Source organism: Macadamia integrifolia, chromosome 8 (genome assembly GCF_013358625.1).
Source record: "Macadamia integrifolia cultivar HAES 741 chromosome 8, SCU_Mint_v3, whole genome shotgun sequence".
NCBI lineage: Eukaryota > Viridiplantae > Streptophyta > Magnoliopsida > Proteales > Proteaceae > Macadamia > Macadamia integrifolia.
The window spans coordinates 2,212,954-2,231,745 of NC_056564.1; the positions used below are offsets into that span (position 1 = coordinate 2,212,954).

Genomic DNA, 18,792 nt, shown 5'->3' on the forward strand with positions numbered 1-18,792 from the left:
ACAACGCAAAAAGATCACAAGCCCATCCCTCCTTAGTCCCTTGAGTCATCCAACCGTCCACCTCTTTACAATCAGTCCCAACGTTGCCTTTTTGGCTCCTGTAACTCATGTTGCCTTTTTGGCTCCTGTAAACCTTGTAACAGTCCTTTGATTACCCAGTCTAAACAGATGACCATCCAGCCTCTCCTGTTTTTCTTATCATAACTGCCATTAGATATAATAATCAAACGATCCACAGGTGATAATCCTTGAAGTATCTAAGACTAGATTTAACAGATAAGAACACAACATCATTAATATCAATGGCTCTTCCTTTGTAGGTAAGACTATGACTCTACTTATCTGCCCCTATTTTATGGACTTTTTCCATAATCTCATTGGTGTGAAACCTGCACTTGGCGTGGTGGGATTAGACGATTCCAATCAGATGTAACCCTAGAAAATTCATGTCGATAGATTGATTCGAAGTGGTTAAAATAGGAATTAGGTATTAAACCGTCCAATTCAATTGATCTGATTACGTTTTTAAAAACCTTGATACAGAGGGAGCCATTGAGGGGTCTATTACTGCTTAGGCAAAGATCTTCAACTATCGTGCTCCTCCTACACTTTGGATTTAAACTCCCTAATTCTTAATCGTGTAATTCTTGTGTAATTTTCTCTTGTGATACATATGTATATTTTTAAAATCCAACGATTCTAGATGTTTGGAGTTAAAATGAATTTAAATTCCAAAAGACTTTTTTAGACAGAATCCCTAGGATCAAGTAGTAACCCCATAACGATCATTAGCTGTAAAGTGATATAATAAGAATGCCATACCTGTATCTCCCAAAATACCCCTGCCATATGCAGTATTTCCATCCTTGGTAACGGCGTAACGCCAACGCCATTTTCGATTTTGACAAGAAATTTCGAAATCCCTATAATACCCTGATAAATTCCCTTAAACACCTCATCGCTGTCCAGTCGATCGTTTTCCCGCGACGGAATCTCCGGATATGGTATTCAAAAGATTGTCGTTTCCTTTACGAAAACTCCCCTCGAGAATATCGTAATTTCGATATCAGCCCACTCATTATTGATATTCCAAATAAAACCCAAAATTTTGATGTTGGTAACTTGGTATGGTGTTTGACTGTTTGTTACTTTCTCGTCGTCATCTTCTGATGAACTCTAATCATCCAATCGTCGACCTTCTCAGCCTTGCTTCAGTCATTAACCATAAAAACCAGAATTTTTTTCACACAAAAGGTTTATATAGTGGGTTTCTGAAACTCCATTCGCAACAGAGTTGGTTCTGCGAACTCCACAGTCGTCCCTTTTGAATTCTACTCTGTTATTACATGCTCTTAAGCATCTCCGAAGTCCGAACCGAAGATTCATCAATCGAGGTAACTGAAGTTAAAGAGAATGCTTATAAGTATATCAATGAGTTTTCTTTCTGCTCTTATATCTTCCAATTCGCTACGAACTTTCACATTTTGCTTTTGAAACTCTTTTTGTTTTAAATTCTTTTACAAGTATTTTTTTTGTTCCCTGTTACTGGCTTCATGTTGACTTCTGCTTTCACATTCAGCAAGCTGAAGATTTTGGGAAGGTTGGCATTTCAGATGCTTTGAATTCTTCTAAATTTGAATCGTTTCTGAATCATTTCCCGCCGCCTCGCGGGTGGGGGGTTGGAATCTAATTACTCGTAATCGATCGTATTCTGTTTGGGAGCTTTCTGAAGCATGATCAGTAATTTCTTATGTGAAATGATTTATCGGATTTAAAAGAATTGATATGTTCCATTTTCTGACGATAGTTTCTCAAAATTCACTGGTTATATATATATATATATATTTATATATATGTAGGCAGAACTGTCTATGGAAGTTACAGGGAACAGTTTTATGTCTAACTTGAAACATGTCATGTTTAATGGTCTACTAAGATTTTTATATGTATCTAAAAAATATTCCTCAAACTGAAGGTGTTGGGGCTTACGTTATGCTTTATTTTGGTCTTTGAGTTTGTAAAGGTGAGGATTGGGCTTCAAGGAAATGGCGGCTGGAGCAGTCCCTTCTTCAATTTGTGGACTCAAAAGCACGGATCATGGTTTGAGCTTTAGGAAAAGTGTGGACTTCATAAAGGTTTCTGATTTGCGGAGAGTCAGAGCTCCAAGGAGTAAGGTTCTGGTGATCACCAACGTTAAACCTGGTCCAGAAATTGCTGAAATGCAACCTGCTTCGGAAGGAAGCCCCCTCTTAGGTATCATCTTTGACTTTTCTCGTAACTTTAATTACCTGATGCGTTATGTAGGTATTCTCCAGAGATGTAGTTTTAGCATATGTTCTTTTCTACCCTGAGAATATTATTTGAAGTCTTTGAAAGTAATCTTGATCATAGTATGCATACATGGGAGCCAGACACAACTTGGGGCAGGGTCAAGATTCAATTTGACTCAGTAGTCATGGAGTTAACTTGGGGAGTCATGTAAATATATATATATATATATTCAAAAATTAATAATAGAAAATTGACATATTTTAAACATTCACAGAAAAAAAAAAACATAAGGTATGGATGGAGAGAGAGCTGTAACTAGATAGTCGATTGGATTGTTCTGAGAGTTTGGAGAGCACCTTTAATCTTTTCTCTCCTGGTATCTTGAGAAAGTGGTTTCTAGATGAAAGTGGTGTGTATTTTGGGACTTTTAGGTACTACTTACATAATAATTTGTTTTATGGGAGAACGTTTTAGATTAAGACTGAGCTCTCTCGCTAGCCCCCGGGGGGGTGGTGTTCTTCCTCTTGGGCCATAGTATTTTATCTGATTTTTTTTTTTTTTTTTTTTTTGGGGTGCTGAATGTAGTTCCCAGGCAAAAGTACTGTGAAGATGTGCACAAGACTGTCAGGAGGAAAACTCGCACGGTTATGGTCGGAAATGTTGCTCTTGGTAGTGAACACCCTATAAGAATTCAGACAATGACTACAACTGACACAAAGGATGTTGCTGAAACAGTTGAACAGGTTAATCTGCTTTCTTATCCTTCTTCTGCTGTTAGTGCATCCCTGGTCAAGTAATGAGGCCCCCATTTTGTTTAGTCTGCTTGGAAGCAAGTTGAAAGAGATTGCTTTCAACCTTCTTCTGCTGTTAGTGCACCCCTGGTCAAGTAATGAAGCCCTCATTTGTTGGTGACACCATTATAATCATATAGAGATTCCCAAACTCTTTGGGTCGGTCAAATGGGTCTTTTCACCATTTCATTCTATCCAGGGACATGTTCGCCATTAATGCATATGCCTTCCCCAAATCCCAAGGTGTCAGTTTAGGTTCTGAATCATTTTGGTCATGTTCTAACTTGAATGAAGTCTCAAAAATTTTAGATTTTCAATATTTTGGTTCAAAATTAAAACACTGGAGCTGGAGCTTTGAAGAAGACTTGGCCAAGAATTGTTGAAAGTGGAAACTTAGGAATTCCCATAATGGAAATGAAACCCCCAAATCCTCCAAATTTAAAACATTTCTCCTTTCATATAAAAAATTTACTTCAGTTCTTATCCCCATTTCTTGACTTCTCTTTCTCTGAGTCGTCAGTGTTAACTAAAGTCCTCAGCCTTAGTGGCATGTCAATTGGCTTATACCGTACATGACCAACCCATGCACCTTTGTTCATTATCTACACTCAATGATGAAAGATATAACAGAGATTTTATGGACAGTCGACTCATATAGTGCTTAGTGTTCCAGCTGAGGCTAATGTTCTCCGGAGCCCCTTTATCTAGGTTTTGCTACTGCCAAAAATAATATGTTTAATTAATAATAACTAATGGGGCTAACCTGGGCTTCTTCATCATCAGAAATGGGTGGGTTTATGGACAAAACCAATGTCATAGCAGAGGGCTTTCCACGTTCAGTTCTGATTTGAAATTGTAGCTATCCCAAGAATGTTAGCAAATACAATTTAGTGTTGTTCAATGCAGCCATCAAAGTCTCTTATGATCTACAGGTGCAGATTAAATTGGGAAAAATGGAAGATAACTTTGATATCCTTTTACAAATTTTTGCTCGGGCATTTTAGATCCTGATGGCTTAAAATTTGTATTGGTAGGTGATGAGAATTGCTGACAAGGGAGCAGATATCGTTCGGATTACAGTTCAAGGGAGGAAAGAAGCGGATGCTTGTTTTGAAATAAAGAACACTCTTGTTCAAAAGAAGTAAGTAATATGTCTTGTAATTTTTATTGGGAATTTTTTGGAATTTGAAGGCCCAATTATATATAATTTAATTTAATTTATTTTTTTAATCCAGCTACAATATTCCTTTGGTAGCGGATATTCATTTTGCACCTAGTGTTGCACTGAAAGTTTCTGAATGTTTTGACAAGATCCGTGTCAACCCCGGAAATTTCGGTAACTAGTTCACCTTTCTTCCATCATCTTTAATTTCTGAATAGATCTGTTCCATGTGGTTGGCTGGATTTTTTCAAATGTTGAGGTAATTTCTTGCAGCTGATAGGCGAGCCCAGTTTGAGAAGTTAGAGTACACGGAAGAGGACTATCAAAAGGAGCTTGAGCACATTGAGAAGGTTATCGTATTCATCACTGCAGTTAAAAATTCAGTGAATGCATTATTTCACTAGTGTCAATGCTGGGAAAACTTGTATACATGCTGTAGAAAATGGGAAATCACCCATGTCTTTACTAGGATAGATATCCAACATCCAGTGAGGTTTTATTTGCTAAATTATGATGATACTTGTTTTTTTTCCAAGTTTGGTAGCATCGATGGTTTATGAGGGGGTGAATGGAAACACTATAATTATCCGTTGCTTGTTGAAAGCTTGTAAAATCCATTTCAAGGACGACTTGGAGGAGCATGGATATTTTTTACTACCACCACCGCCACTAATCTTATTTTCTTCCATCCTGGTCTTAAATATTTGCCACTTTCCTCTCAATACTCTGCAACTCACTAGGTGAGATGACTCAAAAATAGACCCTGCACGTGAGGGTGGACATAAACAAAGTTAAATATTTCCTCAACGAGAGTTTTGCATGGAAGCATCTTATGGCTTTGTGGGTTTAATCTCTTTCACTGGTATTATGCCAGGTCTTCACTCCATTAGTTGAGAAGTGCAAGAAATATGGAAGGGCAATGCGAATTGGAACAAACCATGGAAGCCTTTCTGATCGTATCATGAGCTACTTTGGGGATTCTCCCAGGGGAATGGTAAATGGCTATGTTGTCTCGATCTTTAAGACTTTTGAGCCTTTTTTTCTATTTTGGTTCCACCTGTTTCCAAATTTATTGCTGATTTATAGACCATGACTTGAAACAGGTTGAATCTGCATTTGAATTTGCAAGGATTTGCAGGAAGTTGGATTATCATAATTTCGTATTCTCTATGAAAGCAAGTAACCCAGTAATTATGGTCCAAGCATACCGCCTACTTGTAGCAGAAATGTACGTCCAAGGGTGGGATTATCCTCTTCACTTGGGAGTTACAGAAGCTGGTGAAGGTGAAGATGGACGTATGAAATCTGCAATTGGCATCGGGACACTTCTTCAGGTATTTTTTTTTTCTCATTATTTAAATAAGTAATTTCCTCCCATGGAAGTGTAAAACTACTTAGGTTGTACTTTTTTTTTAATCATTGGACTTCAAACAATGGAAAACATTTTGAAATTCTTATGATATGTTGGAATGCATACAACTACCATCAAGATAATATTATGGTTATTGGTGGTAATGTGTTGCCACTGGCTGTAGATGTGATCCATATTACATATTATAATGAATTGACTTTAAAGGTTAGGTGGCAACCATTATTTTATTTTATTTCATTTTGAAGGCAGAAGTTGGTGCATCTATTATCTACAAATTCATGCAGGATGGTTTGGGTGATAAAATTCAGTATTTGAATAATCGACTAAATTATTTAATATGATGCAACAATGGATGACAGTAGAGCTGAGGAGCCTATTTTTGTTATACAGGATGGTTTGGGTGATACAATCAGGGTTTCCCTCACAGAACCACCAGAGGAAGAGATAGATCCTTGCAGAAGGTTGGCAAACCTTGGTATGGAAGCATCAGATCTTCAGCTAGGGGTGGTAAGGTTCTATACTTTTTGTACCAGAAAAGGAAAAGATGGTTGTATAAGTTTTCTTGGATATTCTTTTATGTTCAAGATTCTAAAATTAAAAACATTTCCTGCTGGCGATGACATCTTGATCAGGTACCATTTGAAGAGAAACACAGACATTATTTTGATTTCCAGCGTCGAACTGGTCAATTACCTGTTCAGAAGGAGGTCTGTTCTTGGTCTGCAGTTTCAGATGCTCTGTTTCCATTTGTGCATTATATATTTAGAACCCAGAACTAATATTTTGTCTGAGTATAGGGTGAAGAGGTGGATTATAGAGGGGTGCTGCACCGAGATGGATCTGTTCTCATGTCTGTGTCCCTGGATCAGTTGAAGGTGATCTTTGGGATTATTTTCACATTCTATTTTCTTCCCCTCGACTGATTCTTCTTGCTTATGGAATTGGTACCTGTTTGGTCGTTGGTTCTGTTCATTCATAACTCAATTTAAACCTGAAGTTGGCCATGAAATGTCAATAAAAAGCGTTTGGCTATTAATTACAGGGACATGATTGGGAAAGACAAAATCATAAGTTTGTTGAGCAACATTTGGGTTTGAACTTATTCTCAACTGCACAAGTCTTTCTTATACAATCTTGAAGTGCATGCTTTAATACTCATTTACTGAGGAATACAGTATCATTCACAATCACAAGGAAAAGTCAAAGGCCCTTTGAGTTTACAGCATCTTTTGTTCACTTCATATATTGATTTCAGGGACAAAAAATTTCTTTCTTACTTGATATCATACCTGATAACTATCAATTACATCAGTCCCCCTACTATTGTTTGATTGTAGTCCTTGTTTGACATGGTTCTCTTATCAGAGTCCTGAAATCGTATACAAATCACTTGCGGCGAAGCTTGTGGTTGGCATGCCATTCAAGGTAATTTCCCTACTCATGTTTGTTAATCTTTAAAGTTACGTAATTGGATTTTATTGTTATATTTTATCAACAAAATGCCAATTTTCATGGCAGGATCTGGCAACAGTGGACTCAATTCTTCTGAGAGAACTTCCTCCAGTGCAAGATAGCGAAGCTGTAAGGACCTTACTATTTTTCAATTTCATTTCCAAACTAACTACTGCCCGATTTTATTCCTCTACATTTTTGTTTTAATTTTTTTCTGCATCTTTGGATTTTGTTCATATTCTACTATTTAATAGTTCACCCTGCAATAGTATTATGGGCAGTTCATTAAACATTCGGAAGTGACTTGAATTTTCTTTTGTTCAATGACCAGCGGCTAGCTCTCAAGAGGTTGATTGACATTAGTATGGGGGTGTTGACTCCTCTTTCCGAGCAGCTAACGAAGCCATTGCCAAATGCATTGGTCCTTGTAAATCTCAAGGAACTGGCAACTGGTGCTTACAAGCTTTTGCCAGAAGGTACTTTTGTGGATATTTTCATGCATTGATTGGTAAATTCTGCTTGTTACATTTGTCTTTCTGCCATAATTTATCATGCATACTTTATCTCTTATCACTCAGGCACACGCTTAGCTGTATCCGTCTGTGGGGATGAACCCTATGATGATTTGGATATCCTGAAAGACATTGATGCTGCGACGCTTCTACATACTGTACCATATGGGGGAAAAATCAGCAGGGTACATGCTGCTAGGAGGTAATGATTTGCTTTTTTGAAAATACATGAAAGTGTAAGTCACCCTTTGCTGACCTTCAGATACTTATTCAAGTCCTGGAAACTTGCGTGATTTGTACACCCATGGGTTGCTTTACTGCCTACAATCTTTTCTAGTCCTGAAAAATAACATAATTTGTCTACAGGTTATTTGAGTATTTAGAGAACAATGCTCTGAACTTCCCTGTAATTCACCACATAGTGTTTCCCCAAGGAATTCACAGGTAATTTCATTGTCCATACTACTGTTCAACTAAAGCATAAGCATGAGAAAATCTCTTGGGCTTATATGATTCTTAAAATTGCAGAGACGACCTAGTCATTGGTGCTGGCAGCACTGCCGGAGCTCTTCTAGTTGATGGACTTGGGAATGGAGTTTTATTAGAAGCGCCAGAGCAGGATGTGGATTTTCCGAGGAACACGTCCTTCAATTTATTGCAAGGTTGCAGAATGCGGAATACAAAGACAGTAAGTAATTTACATGGGGAACCACAAAAGACTAACCTCTGACTTAACAATTTATGCATTTACCTGTGTCTAACTATGGTGATGCATGAATGTTCTTGCAGGAGTATGTCTCATGCCCATCCTGTGGGAGGACATTGTTTGATCTTCAAGAGATAAGTGCTCAAATAAGAGAAAAGACATTACACCTGCCTGGTGTTTCGGTAATCTTTGGAAAACAGTAATGAGAAAACATAAAAATCACTTCTTTTTTTTTATATTGTTTTTATATCCTTCACCTTCTGTGACAGATTGCAATCATGGGTTGCATCGTGAATGGACCTGGAGAAATGGCTGATGCAGATTTTGGGTATGTAGGCGGTGCTCCAGGAAAAATTGACCTTTACGTTGGGAAGGTAAAATCCTCCTTTTGCTTTAACATAATTGACAATTACAAAAGAAACTTCATTTTTCCTTTGAATATTTGAATATTTTTGTTACTCTCTCTGCGCTGACTGCAGAAGTCAAAGTAATAAGGTACCATTTCTTGCGTTATTACTTTTTTTTGCCACTTGCTTTTTTAAAATGTACAAACTTTTTACTGTTTTACCACTAAGACACTACAGACAGCTGATCCAGATCCGTCAAGGATCAGGGATCAGTCTCACTAGATACTGATATGATATGACCGATATGATATTGATATTTAAAACCATGGTAGCTAGTGACTTGTGTGTTTGCCCATGTTTCAGAAGGTGGTGAAGCGAGGAATTGATATGGAACTTGCAACTGATGCCTTAATCCAGCTGATAAAAGATCATGGCCGTTGGGTGGACCCACCAACAGATGAATAAGGTCTAACTGACTTGGTGAAATATGAAGTTTTGGGGGTAGTTCATCTCTTCCTGTTACAAATATGCATGGGCAACCCATAGCAGAAGCTATATATCTCCAAGTGTGATCTAAGGAAATAAATGTTCACATTGTGGTTCTCCCATTTAAATATTGTGATTCTCTCTATGATAATTGATAAAAGAAGTTAAAGTTTCCTAAATTTTTAATGAGGATGCGGACATGCTCCATAAAAAAAAAAAAAAAAAAAAAATGACATACGGTAGTTACGCCCCACCATCTTATCGTAATTTTGAAGACTCGTTAGAATAAGAAATGATAAGGTTAAAACCGATTTAAGAATTGCCCTAATTCAGGACAAGCTCAGAGAATGTCGGCTACGATGGTTTTGGCATGTCTAAATGAGGCTTTTAGATGCCCCAATACAGAGGAATGACAAAATGCAGATGGATGGAGCTAAAAGGGCTAAGGGCAGGCCGAAAACGACCATTGATGAGTTAGTAAAGAGAGACATGCAAAAGTTAAGTCTTCACTCAAGTATGACATCCTAACAGAGCTACGTGGAGGGCTGAGATTCGGGTTGCCGATTCGTGAGTGGAATGTCCCAAAGTCTCTTATATATATATATATATATATACTCATGTAGTCAACCCCATTTAGTTGGGATAAGTCTAAATTGTTTTTCTGTTGTTGTATTTGTTTTTGATTTGACATGATCCTTTCACTTGTAAGTTGATTTATGGGGTTGAGTTCTCTTTAGATTTGTATTAATAATATCAAAAGCAGTCAATCTTTGGTCCTAACTCTTACCCAGAAGGGAAGGCTTGGTTGTCGGAGTGAAAACACTAAAAAGGTTATTTATTGTCAAAAAATTTAATCATGTGGGGAATTGATTTCACATCAATTTTGAAAGAGATTTAATATTGGTTGATATGGTCTTGGGTTTTCTCACATTCTAAATTGATCTATGGGTTTAAGTCCTCATAAGATCCATAGATCGATTTATGGGTTTAAGTTCTCCCAAGATCCATAGCAGTGGTCCGAATCAATTGCCAATCATTCCATGGGAGGGGTGAGCGTACGTGTTCTTAGAGAACTGAGATACAAAACAGAAACAGAGTGAGAGCAGATCAGTTTTGTATGAAATTGCTGACACAAATTCTACAATAACTTGCCAGTAGCGGTACAGCAAAACTACATTAAATATATTTCACCACCATGAAGTGTCAGGTCGTCCATAACGTGAGTGAAAAATTTTCACTTTTTGGGATTCCCTAATAAAGGAAGAAAATAAAAAGAAATAAATTTGTCCAATCTCAACGAAGAAAAAAAATTTGAATTCTAAATCTTTTATTTTTTGGGTACAAATTGAATTCTAAATCAATGAGGAAGAAATAGTAACGAAGCAATTTAGTTTCTAAAGTAACATGATGGAGGAGTCAGAGAAGCTCTCTCCTGGCGGTGTAACTATACTGTGACCGGCGGATATTATCTTGACGCTTCTTGTAAATGACACCGAACAAGACGAAGATGCAAGCGCTGGCAATGACACCAATGGCGATACCGGCCTTCTGTCCACCTTTCAGTCCTTCGTCCGAAGAAGAGCCTTCGGAATCGGCAGTATCTTCGCCGGCGGTGCCTTTGGAGCCGTGATTGATGTCGCTGGCATCATCCGATGGAGACGGTGAGGGAGATGTTACAGGAGACGGTGCTGGTGCTGGTGCTGGAGAAGGAGTAGGTGCCAGATCAGACTGTGGAGGCGGCGGAGGGGAGTAGAAGTCAGAAGAGGGTCCGGGCGCTGGAGCACCGGATTTAGGAGAGGGAGAGGGAGAGGGAGAAGGAGAGTTGGATCCTCCGCTTTCAGGGGCAGGGCTTGGTGAGATCTGCGGTGGATCTGCAGAGACGACGAAATGTAAATCTGCGAGAAGCAACAACAGCATTACAAAGAGAAGAGACGAGCAGAGTCTGAGCAGTCTCCCCATGGCGCAATCACAATACACGGCACTTCAATTCCTCTGGGAAAAAAAGAGGATCGTCTGTTGTTTCCGGAAATCAAAATCAAAAGAAGATCAAAAAAAGCTTATAGAGTTTGAATTGAAATTCACTATATTTCAGAGAGATTTAAGGAGTTTGAGAGCCGAAAAGCGCAAGGTTGAAACAATGTGGGGGGGATGTGGACTGTGACTTTACGGCATCGTTAAGGGACGCGACCGGATCTACGGAATAAAAACGATTTGTTATTCGTTAAAGATCAACTAACTTATAGTAGTAGTCAGGTACACTTCATAACTAGAGAAAATGGCGAAAGATCTGATTTGATTTTGATCAGTGGATATTGGCTGATTTTGCCTACTCTCCACCAAGATTTCCACTATAAAAGCCCGTTACTCTCGCCGCGAACCCCCCTCTCTCTCTCTCTCTCTCTCTCTCTCATGCCGCAAAGTGCAACCTAACGTCAAATCTAATCGACTATCTTCAACGGTACAAGCAATTTTAAATTTCGAATTGGTGAATGCTGATTTTGATTTGGATTTCGATTGACCGGACTCAGAAATTTGTAACCCGTGATCGACTTCCCTAATACCTAGAATCGGCCGCTCTAAAGTCCAAAGGGTTGGAATTAGGATAGATTATGATCAATTCCAATTCGAATTAGTTGATTAAATCAATACGATTCCCATTTTTTGACAAACCATGTTTATGACTCACCACCAAGGAGGAATCTTTAGATTGGCATCCCATTGAAAACCTGGACTCGGGATCCAGATTGAACTGAGTCGTAACCAAGACTGGTAAGAATCGACCCAATATGCCCTGACCCTAGTTCTTGGAAGGGGATCGACTGAACCTGATCAGCCAGAATCAGGAATAGGATTGCCCGAGATCTGAATCGCCTATCGGATCCCATTTTTTTAACAACCTTTTTCAACTTTTGAAGATTGTACTAAATTCATTCCTGTTGGGTGTTTGTCTTCAATCCGCTTTGCTAACCATGGCTATTCTTTCCCCTCAATTCACATACACAAGTACTCAAAAGAAGTGGGGGTTTTTTATTTTTTGCCCATGTCATCATCTAAACATGATTCAAATCTTTCTTTTTTTTTTTCAAAATAAAAAAATAAACGATAAACCATATGATTGAGATAAACTCTTAAATCTGACATACTATGTAAGTCCATTCCCATCCATTGGATTTATCCAACAGCTAAAATGAGTAACCCACATGACAAAACAATTCGTTGTATATTGTGGGCCACATGGTTAAGCTACAGACTCTTAAATTTGATTCAATGCAACAAGGAATAAGAGCAAACTCGGCTACTGCACATGGTTTAATGGATTTTCTTCTTTGGAAGCAAGGTGCCCATTATTCTTCAGCCTTCTCTCTAAGAAGCACAGCTTTCTCACTTTTAGTTCTAGAAGCTCGTGGGGTTCCTATTCTGTTCGAATAACAAAACTAGAGTTTATAATAGTCATTTTCCAATGAAAAATAAGGAAGCTTTTATTGCATTTGCACAGGATTTTTCCAAGAAAAAGGCACACCTATGAAAACTTGATACATGGAGAACTGAGATTCGTCTCCCTGTTGTCTCACTAATCCACCGACTCTTCCCTCCCTATATAATCTGATTGATGGCTAAAATAAATAAGCATATCCCACTAATTCACAATTCATCCTTCAAGTCTTCACTACTGCTCTTCTCGCTTCCACTAGCATCAGCACTACCAGATTTTGGAGTGCCAGTTGGTTTCTGAAGCTTGAAAGGAATCGATGCATGCTTCTTGATGAATTTATAGAGTCCCTCCTCCGTTCTGTCAGTTTCAACAGTAGTCTGCTTGAAGATGAAACCATTTCTTCTCATAAGGCAAACTTTAGTATGAGCAAAAACAAAAATTACTTAACTCTTTAGCTCCACTTACCGGATCAGAACTCTTATTTCCTGCAGGGAAAAAGAGGAGCGTGGGGAATCCATCAACCTGCAAAACAAAATCATAAATATTTTTCATTGAAGTATTAATTTTTTGCTCTCCCTATTTATTCCCTTTTTTTCGCCCCCTCCTCTCCAGGTATTCTTTCCAACATACAAGATTAGAACTAAGAGCCCTCCTCAACAAAAATGAAAAAAAAAAGAAAAAAGAAAAACAGATGAGGGTCAATGATAAAGTTTCAGTCATGCCAAATGTCAATACATGGTTTGCTATATATGCAATCTATAATAAAGATTCCGATCAGATAAAGCAGCACTTAATAACATCATACTGCATAAAGAAGATTGGATAAGCATCTTATGTAGAGTCTACACCTCATGTAAAGAATTGGAAATGTCTCTTAGATGCAAATCAGTAAATTACCACCACTTGAATGAGAGAAAGAGATATAACAGGGCACATAATCGGTCAAAGGACATTTTTTTTGTGGTGTCATCCAATCTGATAGCATACCCACACATTAAGCATATTCCCAGAGGATAACAACTATATTTATGTACTGTGTTCTTGAAAAGGTGGTTGTCATCACTAATTAGTTCTTAGATAATCCAATAATACAACCTATGGATATGCAAATATATGGTTTGGGGGACATTCTCATCTACCAACTACAAGATAGCAGATTAACATTACTAAAAAATAAATAAACAACTTATTATAAGTTGAATTTCATGATCAAGACCTTTGCTCTTGGGTGCTCGTTGGTTGTTCCATCCATCTTGGCAAGGACAATAGAATCAATGCTCCGCAGATGCTTTGCAAGTTTGTTGTAAATGGGCTCTAGTTCTAGGCAGTGCCCACACCATGGTGCATAGATCTGGTTCATAGTGAAATATCAGAATCATGCCAATTAAAAGCGAAATTTGAGAAAGGAAAACCAAAAGTAAGTGGTTTTTAGATTTGATTATACAGGCAGATTACTACCTCAAGGAGAACATCCTTCGACTCATCCAACACAATCTCATCAAAGTTTTTTCCAACCACTATTTTTACATTTCCGTCATTCTGTCACAATACACACATAGAAGGAAGTCGGCCCAGGGAGATGAGACGAAACATATGCACCAAGAGAACAAAATATAAACTTACAGCCTCAGGAATTGGATCTGACTTATAGAAAGGCTTAAGCTTGTCTTCCAGGAAATCCTCTGCAAATGCCTGAATACAACAGAAGAATACCATAGCTAAATATATGCATATCAGATCAAGCATCTTCCAAATTTAACAGTAAATTATGTTCCATGCAGTACAACTCAATCATTTAGATGTATTTTTTAATCTTTTTCTTCTCTTTTTTCTTCTCTTTTTTCTTTTTCTGGGGGGGTGGTGGGGAAGAAGCTAGAATGAAAAGTATTCAGGTGTTTCAACCTTAATACGGTCTAAAGTCACTTCACCATCAAATATGTACTTCTTGCCATCATCATTTCCATTGTACGCGAGAAGCTGTGGGCAATAAAATGTCATATAGCAGTTGTTGATCCCCACAAAAATATAAAAGTAATTAAGAGATAGAAATGACAGTTACATGTGGACCATCTCCAGTGACACCAAAGAAATCTGAAACTTGTCCCCCAACATCTTCATTGTCCATTTCAATATAGACTACAATAAGCTGCAATGTATCAAAAACACCGTAAAGAATTCTAGGCTAGACATTTATAATATTGGTTGATAGAAAGCAGGATATAACCACTGTCGACAGAAGTAAGACTACAGACAAAGGAATGCCATGAACAAATCTTACAATACGTAGATGTCTAGACATTGGATCGAGCAATTTAAATTGATAAACATGTAAAACAACTCCCTGATCAATGCAGTATTTAGTAGGGATATATCTATTGGACACGTTCCAAAATACTCACTCTGAATACCAGCCCAGTGAAACATCAAATCCAAATACTGGCTTGAAATTGATTCTGGGTTCCAGACCTATGTTAAAATAATGGTGATGGATTAAACAAATTCTCTATGAAATTGTTGTAAAGTTACCTTTCCCTTGAAAATTTTTGCCGCCTCTTGAAATGTTGGAATAAGTTTCTCTGAACTGTTTGAAGTGGCAAACAACAAAAGCTGAGAGAAAGAAATTACCATGTCAAAATGATGAGAATATTAAAATCCCTGCGAAGGAGATGTGATAAGTGGCACACGATATTACCTGTTTCTTAATTGGACTCTCAAAAATCAAAGGAGCACTTTCCCTAGTAAATGTGGTCACCAAAGGAAGCTTGTTGTCAACCACAAACTCAACTATAGAAGAATTGGTAAATTGGCCATCTGTAGAAATTATTAAAAAAAAAAAAAGCAGTAATGGTTTTGAGGATTTAAATGTTTCAAGGCACATAATCCATGCAAATACAGGAAGGGAACTAACCATAGTGGCTTAGTTTCTCTGCCTCTTTCTTCAGCAAGACCAGAGCAGGACGTTTAACCTTAGGGTCGAGATGGAACAGCTTGGCCACATCAGGGCTGGCAGTTTGGTAGAAGCTAACATCATCTTCACCTTTTGAGGCAGCAGACAGCTCATTACTTTCAGGACCCTGACATTATTAGAGAAACTTGATGAAAAATCAGTAATCATTGTAAAAGATAGAAAATTCAGTTACCCTAGTAAGATGATGTAAACTACAACAAAATGAATATTCATGATCTCAAATTTTGAAATTGGCCTTTCAATTTTAGATTCAATTAATCCAAGTCACTAAGAAGTTTGTGGATTTTATGACTTCACTATCCAATTTTCTATAAAATTGAAATTTAAACACATAGGCATAGGGGCTCAGCTGGGGAAAACAAAGCCAACTTGGAAAAGTCCATTTCAGTCATCAAGTTTCAGACATTGAAGTAAAAGCACTTGTTAAAAAAACATCCATATTCAAATCAACAAAAATCAAACAAAAATCATTTTTGCAGATGGGGAAAGGCAGCAGTCTTTTAAGAGAACAGGAAGTTTAACAAAAAAATTTATTCATAGAAACACCATGTTGACAGGGCTGGTCAAGCAAAGCAAATGCCAGTAATTCTATAGAGATTTGAGTTCTGACATTCAAGGAACAACTTTGGAGCCTATTCTTTCATCAGATCTTAACCTTTCAAATCCAATAGAGAAACCAACAAAATTTAACGATGCCAATATTCGCCATCACTTGGACTCCAAAGACATCACCAAAACCACACTAAACATACATGTGAAAATCCTTATAAAATTAACATAACCATGATATGACACTACTACTACAACTCCTGGAGAACAAGAAAACTAGGTGGAGAAAAAAATTACTCATTTCCTTAAAAATCAAAGGAGGGTAAGGGAGCATATATGGTTAATTGTGCAAGTTGTAGAACAAGTACACCACTATCTACCAACAGAAAACTAGAAGAAGTAAGGAAGTACCACAAGAGAGTCAAGAAAAGCCAAAACCAATTTATCTTCAATATTCAATATCCGCTCTGCATCCTCTGTTGTGGTTATGTTGTAAACACTAGGTCCAGTCTTCTTCTTAACCCAAGTCACAATAGCATCTCTATAGAATAAATTAAATCATCAGCCTTCATCTTAAAGTGTTGTAAGATACTCAGTCTCAGAATATTAACTAATAAATTGTCACAACAGCCAAACAAGGACTGCCCTCGAAATTGTTTTAGAACTTATCAAAACTAGTAACTCTTATATCCACTACAAAGGGAATTACTTTACAAAATGGAAATTTTCTCTTTTAAAATTTGGATGTCCATCCTGATGCCATGGACGGAGATATGAAACTCTTCAATCTCGATCATGAAATCAGCAGGTTCAATGGAAAACGATATTCTTTTATTTGATGTTCGTGGGAAGGCTGACGATACAGTGAAAAACAAGCGGATGGAAATTAACTAAGAAGCTCACATCTCAAGCAAATCCTTTTTCGATTAAACAATACTTGTCACATTAACCCACAGCATCTTATGTGAATGTTAACTGAGATAAAGAACTAAATTAAGAAAAAGAAACACAAAGAAATCAAGGATGTTACTTGGTTCTTTGGCCTGGATAAAGCTTGTGAACTCCATCAATGAAAAAGTAGAGAGTCGGGAACCCCTGCACATAATACTTCTGCGCCAATTCCTTTTCCTCAGAGGCGTCCACCTTCGCGAGTGCGGCCACTCCTTTCAACTCAGTCGCAGCTGCGGCGTACTCCGGGGCAAGAGCCAGGCAGTGTCCGCACCATGGCGCGTAAAATTCCACCATAACGTACCGATTCTTCTCCAAGAAATCAGTGAAATTCTCATCTTTCAGTACGATAACATCCTTCTCGTCAAACTCCGGCTGCGAATAAGACTCCTGATCGGAATACATTTCGTCGAAATCTTCATAACCTTCATCAGTGGGGTACTTCGGATATGAAGCCGAGTGGTTATCGAGGTAAGATTCTTCGTCATCTTCCTTAAGGAAACTAAGATCTTCGTCGAGATCTTCGTTTTTCATAGAGGAGTCATTGGGAGGAACTGCAGAGCAGAAGCCACTGAAGAGAAGAACCGCTGATAACGAAAGAACGAGAAGAATCCGAGTTTCCATTGCCACAGCAGATTCGAACAGAACCGACTCTGAGGATTTGAGCTCAAGATCTTATAGTCTCTTCTTATTCCAGGAGATGTTAAAAATACTGAACCGTTAAATTTGGACGTGTGAGTAGTAAAGGATCTCTAGGTTTTGAAAAAGATGTGAAAGATAAAGCTTCACGATCTCACTAGAGCTAAAAGCCTGGGAGACTACTTCTGCCCCTATAAAAAGGCCAAAAGTTGTCATGTTGGCTACCACGTGGCTCCCGACCACAGAGTTAAACTAATTGATGCGGTCACGTAAGGTGGACCAATTATGTGCTTCCACGTGTTCAAGTGAAGTCATTACTAATTTGCCACGTGGATTGAGTGTGATATGGCAATTTCGAGTCGTGTCAAGTTTTATAAAAATGGATTCTATCATGTCTGCTAAGTGGAGGTACTTTCACTTCTATGGTAATACTGCATCACTTTATTTGGTAATCTTATCTCTCGACATTCTCAAGTTAAAAGTTGAATAGTTCTTGCACCAAGACCTCGCACATGCAGGCACCGAAACTCTCGTTTTTATCATTATGAATTTTAAGGCTGTTTTTTATACAGATTCTGGATCTATAACATATTCTAAAACCCAATTCTTCTTTATTTTCTCGTTGCAAATTGCATACCACACACAGCCTAAGTTTATAGTTGGAATCACGATAAAAATGTTATTCTTATACAAGAAGCGAATTCTGGGTAGAAATCCAGAATTGGACCATAATTCAAGATTGAACATTAATTCTGGGATTAGGGAGATGTTTGTGAAGGTTGATCTCAAATGGCTAGAAACCCAATTCTTGCCAATTCTAAGTTGAACATTTAAGTAGTAATTGGAGTGATTAAGGGAAAAATGATTCTTCAACCCAGATTTAATTGGGTTGTGTCTGAAGTCTATTACTAAAAAAACTGATTTTAGGAGACAATTGGCCTTTTCTGGAATTGGAGTTATATTGAACAAGTTGATTAGCTCATATGATAAGCATTAGCTAGCACATTTGAAATGGATAGAGAATTCAGGATATAACCAACAGAAGATCTAGAGACAACAATGGCTTATGGGAAGGCCTCAGAAAAATTGCCACCCCTTATACATTCTGTGTTCTTCCTTACAAGCAGAGCACAGATCCTTTTTTTTTTTTTTTTTT

General features: G+C 37.8%; 3 protein-coding genes across 7 annotated transcripts; 1 reads left to right on the forward strand and 2 right to left on the reverse strand.

The window, feature by feature from the left end:
• Window positions 1-1,150: 1,150 nt before the first annotated feature.
• LOC122085654 (4-hydroxy-3-methylbut-2-en-1-yl diphosphate synthase (ferredoxin), chloroplastic) lies at window positions 1,151-9,278 on the forward strand. 4 transcript variants are annotated; one of them, XR_006142183.1, is made up of 20 exons: window positions 1,151-1,394; window positions 2,024-2,253; window positions 2,857-3,014; window positions 4,097-4,203; window positions 4,298-4,398; window positions 4,498-4,574; window positions 5,099-5,218; window positions 5,328-5,558; window positions 5,987-6,103; window positions 6,229-6,303; window positions 6,394-6,471; window positions 6,962-7,021; window positions 7,115-7,177; window positions 7,380-7,524; window positions 7,627-7,762; window positions 7,927-8,004; window positions 8,089-8,248; window positions 8,350-8,465; window positions 8,536-8,640; window positions 8,977-9,278. XR_006142183.1 is itself a non-coding variant. In XM_042654147.1 (20 exons), exons 2-20 carry the CDS (start codon window positions 2,046-2,048, stop codon window positions 9,076-9,078), a joined length of 2,220 nt encoding a protein of 739 aa, XP_042510081.1. In that variant the 5' UTR covers window positions 1,153-1,394; window positions 2,015-2,045; the 3' UTR covers window positions 9,079-9,278. The 4 variants fall into 4 exon arrangements, 3 of the variants coding, with proteins under 3 accessions (XP_042510081.1, XP_042510080.1, XP_042510082.1); XM_042654147.1 differs by having other exon boundaries at window positions 1,153-1,394; window positions 2,015-2,253; window positions 8,350-8,448; XM_042654146.1 differs by having other exon boundaries at window positions 1,153-1,394; window positions 8,350-8,448.
• A 982-nt stretch (window positions 9,279-10,260) lies between these two features.
• On the reverse strand, window positions 10,261-11,517 carry LOC122087355 (vegetative cell wall protein gp1-like). Its single transcript, XM_042656451.1, has one exon. The coding sequence runs from the start codon at window positions 11,056-11,058 to the stop codon at window positions 10,516-10,518; it is 543 nt and encodes a 180-aa protein (XP_042512385.1). The 5' UTR covers window positions 11,059-11,517; the 3' UTR covers window positions 10,261-10,515.
• A 783-nt stretch (window positions 11,518-12,300) lies between these two features.
• Window positions 12,301-17,784, reverse strand: LOC122085958 (protein disulfide isomerase-like 1-4). Of its 2 annotated transcripts, XR_006142291.1 has the most exons (13): window positions 17,080-17,784; window positions 16,461-16,590; window positions 15,441-15,606; window positions 15,225-15,343; window positions 15,059-15,139; window positions 14,592-14,678; window positions 14,435-14,509; window positions 14,156-14,224; window positions 13,991-14,071; window positions 13,749-13,883; window positions 12,998-13,054; window positions 12,620-12,909; window positions 12,301-12,516 (listed from the first exon to the last, which is right to left on the reverse strand). XR_006142291.1 is itself a non-coding variant. In XM_042654587.1 (12 exons), exons 1-12 carry the CDS (start codon window positions 17,619-17,621, stop codon window positions 12,742-12,744), a joined length of 1,710 nt encoding a protein of 569 aa, XP_042510521.1. In that variant the 5' UTR covers window positions 17,622-17,784; the 3' UTR covers window positions 12,561-12,741. The 2 variants fall into 2 exon arrangements, 1 of the variants encoding a protein (XP_042510521.1); XM_042654587.1 differs by lacking the exon at window positions 12,301-12,516 and having other exon boundaries at window positions 12,561-12,909.
• Window positions 17,785-18,792: the final 1,008 nt, after the last annotated feature.